This window comes from Corvus brachyrhynchos, unplaced genomic scaffold (genome assembly GCF_000691975.1).
Source record: "Corvus brachyrhynchos isolate BGI_N302 unplaced genomic scaffold, ASM69197v1 scaffold69, whole genome shotgun sequence".
Classification (NCBI taxonomy): Eukaryota; Metazoa; Chordata; class Aves; order Passeriformes; family Corvidae; genus Corvus; species Corvus brachyrhynchos.
The window spans coordinates 2,445,356-2,450,936 of record NW_008240228.1 but is presented as its reverse complement, the minus strand read 5'-3'; the positions used below and the strand labels follow the sequence as shown (position 1 = coordinate 2,450,936).

Sequence of the window (5,581 nt, the reverse complement as noted above, 5' to 3'; positions counted from 1 at the left end):
AGACCTGCACTGCAGATTTCTGAAGCAGAGAGCAGCCCCCTCCAAGCCTGGCTCGGAGCTCACTGCCATCCTTAGATCCCAAGATCTGCAAGCCATCTGCATTGGTACTGGCAGAGCTCCAGGCACAGGCAGAGCCAGGCTGAAGTGACATAAGAGGCTAGATCTTCATCTGGTGTAAAATCAACACAACTCTGCACTTCCGCTGAGATTTACACAACCTGAGGGTGTAACCCAAGGACTTAGACATGGTGTTTAGAGTTAATTCTGACCTCAAGCGGTAGAGCTGGTGCTCTTGAGCCTTCTTACACATGCAAGCCTCCGCACACAAGCAGGATGTCCGTCCCTGTTTTTCACATCAGTTAACTATATCAGAGCCTAGTAAAAAGAGTTAAGGAAAATACTGCACTGAGGGATTCACTCCAAGAGCTTTCCTTATTGGAGGTGGATTCCAGAGAGAACTGGGTGAAGTACACATTGTCTGAAAGGTGGGAAGATCATCCCTGACAGAGAGGCCATCACCTGGCACTGCAGAGCACGTGGCTTTGCATTGGTCAAAAGTCTTGTTTTATAAAGCTGCATGTGTTTGACTGTATTGGAAAATGCACAGTATTACTGGGATGCCATTCTGCACCGTTTCATATTTCTGGGAAAACTAGGAGCATCAGGGGAAGGATTTACTGCTGCTATCCATATGAAAAGAACTAGAAAGCAGCACATCTCTCTATACTGTGAGAAGGGACTGGGAGTCTATACAGCCTACACCATAAGTACCTTTAAACAAGAAGCCTATTATATACATTATTTTCCCAAAGCGATGAGGATGTGCACTATTGTGTTCCCACCTCCCCTGTTCATGTCACAGTGGCAGGAGATGTACCCTGTGGATGGAAATCAGTGGCATCCTACCTGTGCCTGCAGGATCCTATCCCAAAATACAGCAAGCCCAACAAGTCACTGTTCTCCTACCAGCTCAGGCTTGCAAACATCTGGATTTTGAAAACATTGACCAGGCCCTCTGTGCACATAAAGCACATGGGCCAAACCTCTAGGCAATGCATGCTGAGAGCAGTGAGCTAAGGGACCAGCCTTCCAAATCTACATGGTCTTCTTACAGACCTTGGCATTTTGTACAGCAATGGCAAAATAACATTGGCAGTGAATGGGATTCATAAAATCACCCAGGGCCCTTGGCTAAGGAACAGTGACACATTTGTGAAAGATGGATTTGCATTGTACACAGAGGAGTTGTCATGAGAGCAGCACAAAAATAAGACAGTCTTCAGTCTTAGTGAAAAATAAGCCAAATTTCCCAGAGTAAAGACACACAGTAATGAGGTACTAGAAAAAGAACACAATGTATTAATAAAACCCTCTATAAAAGTCAGAAATGATGGTTAGCTGGATAATAGGGAAACCACAACTGCACGCACATCCAGTCTGCAATGAAATATGCCAACAGACCCTCATTCCCCTGACAGCATTGCCAGGCCTGTTCTCCTGACCAGCTGGGGCACTGTGCTTTGGGTCAGTTATGATCATTAGAAAGACTCTTGGCTGGCACAGTTTGTGAAAGCTGGGGTACATCACAAAGCTAACCCAAAGTACCCCAGAGTGCATCACAAATGCTCCTGAAGGATTTACCTTAAATTAGATGCATGCACCCAAACCAGAGCAATCTCATAGTGCAGTGATGTAATCTGACCTATGCACAGTAATCAGGACAGCAATGAATAAAAGGCTTTATTTATCCTTTCCTCAGATCAGAGAGAAAGGGACAAAAACCAAAATGAGGATAGGATGAGTAGGTCAAATGGCACAGAGATCATCACCAGAAGAGCCTGGCCCTAAAATCTATCATAAATGAGAGGCTGGGAGGAAAGTAGGAACGGCTCAAAGCACTCTGTCTTAAGTGGGAAGGTCAGCACAAGACTCTCACTGCCTTCAATGCAATGTCATTCACCAGATACTAAGGTCTAAGCATCATTAGGAACATGATATTTTGTCACTGTTCAGTGAATATTCATACATTTCATGACAAAGGTAACTGCTTCCAAACCCATTAACTTTTCAGGTAACCTTTTGGCAAAAGCACACAAAATTGTGGTAGACAAGGTCAAACTCATGGCTAAAATAAGGGACTGTGGCTTGCAATGAGTAGTTTTGTTGATTTACCTTTGTTGAGGAGCTGGCACATGCTGCTGCACTAAAAATGCACATCTATATAGCATTTTCCAAAACAATTATGGAGAAAAGCCCATGATATTTCAGAATGATTTATTGCACATCAGTATAAACATTTTTAAAGGATTTTTAAATGCATGTGGGAAAGTTGCTTCACCATTCTGTCTTTGCAAATTGGAGATTTAAAATAAATCTGTACAATTTGGATACACCGCAGAGATGTGGGAACAATCATCAAAGCTAACAAAATGGAGCCATCAAACCACAGAAAGAGTTTGCTATTGGGGCCCATGCTTTTAAAGCAGCAACACAATTCTCACCTTTCCCACAGGTCTGATTTTAAAAATTGAAACCATTTTCTATCTAGTGCCTCTGCTAGAATAAGTCGGCATGGCAACGTGGGGTTGAGTGGAGCTTTGCCAGTTTTTGTCAGCTAAAACAGTGTCTTTAGTCTCCAAAACGAACTTCAGCAGAGCTACAGAAAGTCATGGTCGAAGCATCTTCCCACTCAGAGAGAACTCCCAAACCTCCCAAGTGGTGCCATTTTATTAATGGCATTTAATAATCACGACAGGTGTTACCCCAGGGAAAACAGTGCAGTTAATGGCTCAGTCTGTGCAGGACTAAATTCCAGTCTGATTGCTTCAAATCACAGTAGAATCCCAGCCTTTCCTTAACTCCTGTTTATGCTGCTGCCCAAGGAAAGAGGCTACTCTGTCTTGCAACTACATTGGTGAACTGTGGAGTACTGGCATCATTCCCACATATTCCTTTCCTTTCACATGTAGACCAAAGATATTCAGGCTGATCTTTTCAAAGAAATTTATCTTTGCCAGCATTTCCTACATCAGATGATCCAGCTTCTCTGCTCCAGCGAATCTCTACACTGACCAAAATTTTAGTTTTGACTGGTGCCTGATGATCTAAATTAGACCAGAGTCCAGGTCCACTGAATCTTAGAGGTCTCTGAAGCTTTTCCCCAGCAAAATGCAGATGCACACCACCAGTTCTCATGCTGTCATCCATTACCATCAGTACCACCAGTGCTATTATCAGCACCAGCTACAGATCTGGCACAGCATTTACAGGAGTTCAGCGGAGCTGATCACAAACAGAAAAGCTCTGCTCAAAGGCTACATGAAGTGTCATGAAACCAGTAAATCTCCTTTTGAGTCCCTAATGCCACTATAAAAAGCAGCTCTCCAGTATTTTCAAGCTTCATTTTTCCGTAACCTAGCCAAAATTATGGAGGTACCCACAAAGAATTGTCTTTCTTCCCTGTACTCCTTTTCTCTCTCATACTCTCTTTCTTCCCTGTACTCATCTTTCTTTCCTTTGTGTTTCCCCAGGCTGATTCCAACAAAACCAGGATTGATGAAGCCAACCAGCGTGCAACAAAGATGCTGGGCAGCGGTTAAATGCAGAGAAGTGCATTTCCTTTTAATGCTGTCCAGCAGGGCAGCACCTTCATGCTTTTATCATGGTATTTATCTACTAGGTTTGCACACATGCACATATCAGCCCCATTGTAAATGTTGTCCTGTGTAGTTTGTCAGCTTTCCAAAAATGATACTTGTAATTATTTTTTTCTAGATATCTTTCTTTCCAAAGGTTGTACATAGTGCTGATTTGATGGCTATAGCTCACTATGATGTTTTTTGGGGTTTTTCCTTTCCTTTCCTTGTTTCCATTTTGGATTCCTTTCCTTTTTTTTCCCTCTCCTCATTTTTTTGTTTTTTTAATGATGTTTGCTGAATGACAACACTGTTGGAATGCTAAACGTGCTGTTAACCTTTAAATATACAGTATTGTTCTTGTAAAACTGTGACATTCCACAGAGCTACTGCCATGCTCCTGTCTTTGGGTATCATGATGTTTAAGCACTTAAACCTGCTGTCTTCAGTTCTTCATTGCCATTATCTGTTGTTATGATTTCATGATTAGACAATGTGGAATTATATTACTATAACAAGCATTGCACTAAAAAGTGATGTGATTTATGCATTTATGCATGAGGAATAAATAGACTTTTAGACTCCTACTTAAACAAGAATTTTCCCATGGCAGTAGCACACCAACGATGACAACAAAAGCATGCTCAGTATTCGGACTCTTTTGGGACTATGTTATACCAGCAAGTTTGCAGTTGTGCCACTTTTTTCTTGTTGATATATATATAGTTATTAATCATGATCATTTTTTTTAATTATGAAATAAAGAGGGATTTGGCACTCACCATTTAGCCATTGCCAGCAAAATAAAAGCTTGGCTGAAAATATGTCAAAGACAAAAAGAAATAAGTGTAATATATTGGGTTTGTCTGCTGCTTTTGAAGACTATCTTTTGGAGGAAACAACTACCATATGAACTGGTGCAAAGAAATGTAATTTTTATAAGGCTCTCTCTTACTAGTCGCTATCCCCATGTGGTTTGTTATCGGTACAGTTCTCTGTTGCTTACCTAGAGCTATGCACACCAAATCGCTGAGATGTTTAGTAGCTGACAATTAAAAAATAATTAAAAAACCTAAATGAATGAACTCTAGATAAACTGTGAGATAAATATCATTTACAGCATGTAATATGAAAATTCCTTATGTCTCCTGTCAGTTTGTGAAGTGATTGACATTTTGTAGCTAGTTTAAAGATTATTAAAAATTATAGATCTCAGAATCCATGCTTGCTTTATCCATTTGTTGCCCTACATGTCAGTGACAACTACTTCTGGGACAAGAAGTGCAAAGTCTAAAGACTCTTTACAAACTACTTTTGTATTGTATTTAGTGGGAAACTAAAGATTTTGGTTTGCAATACTGTAGAAAAGTAACTACACTAAAAATAGCACTTGGTACATTCCAAGTGACTATTATTTTCAATAACCTGGCTTGAATTGCCAAACACTGAATCAAAATATTTTTCTCTTGTTCAAGGGAAAGAAAAATTGAAATAAACATTATGGTACAGAAGGGTACAGTTCCTTAGTAGATAAAATCCATTCCTGTAGTGGATTTAGTCATGTGCTAATACATCTCTTTTTAAGAAGGCTTTGACCTACAGAATTTGGATAGTCTGCTAACAATGATTTTCTCAAATGACTAACAACAACTAGGGTTTGCTGCCAATGAAAAGTGTTATCATGTTTTCCCAGGGTTTTTTCCCCTATATGGACAAATTAGAATTAATTCTGCATGAGTGACAGTTCACTCATGTGTCTCACATGGCCGTAAGTCAAAATACACAAAGAACATATATGCTTGCATAATTAAAATTGCATGATAATGCAGACAAGCTACATTTTCTTTAGCAGCTTTTTATTTTTGGCATCTATTAAAAATTCATTTATGCAAATATTTCCCCCCACTACTTCAAACCAAAGAATAAACTTCAAGCAAACACTTTTA

The 5,581-nt window shown here is 40.0% G+C and overlaps 1 protein-coding gene across 2 annotated transcripts in view; it reads left to right on the top strand.

The window, feature by feature from the left end:
- SNAP25 (synaptosome associated protein 25) overlaps positions 1-4,857 on the top strand; it is a 29,731-nt gene extending 24,874 nt beyond the window's left edge. For both annotated transcript variants that reach the window (XM_008642010.2, XM_008642009.2), the window contains exon 7: positions 3,531-4,857. In XM_008642010.2, coding sequence (XP_008640232.1) covers positions 3,531-3,599 — 69 coding nt within the window. In that variant the 3' untranslated portion in view covers positions 3,600-4,857. The remainder of the gene's footprint in view (positions 1-3,530) is intronic.
- Positions 4,858-5,581: the final 724 nt, after the last annotated feature.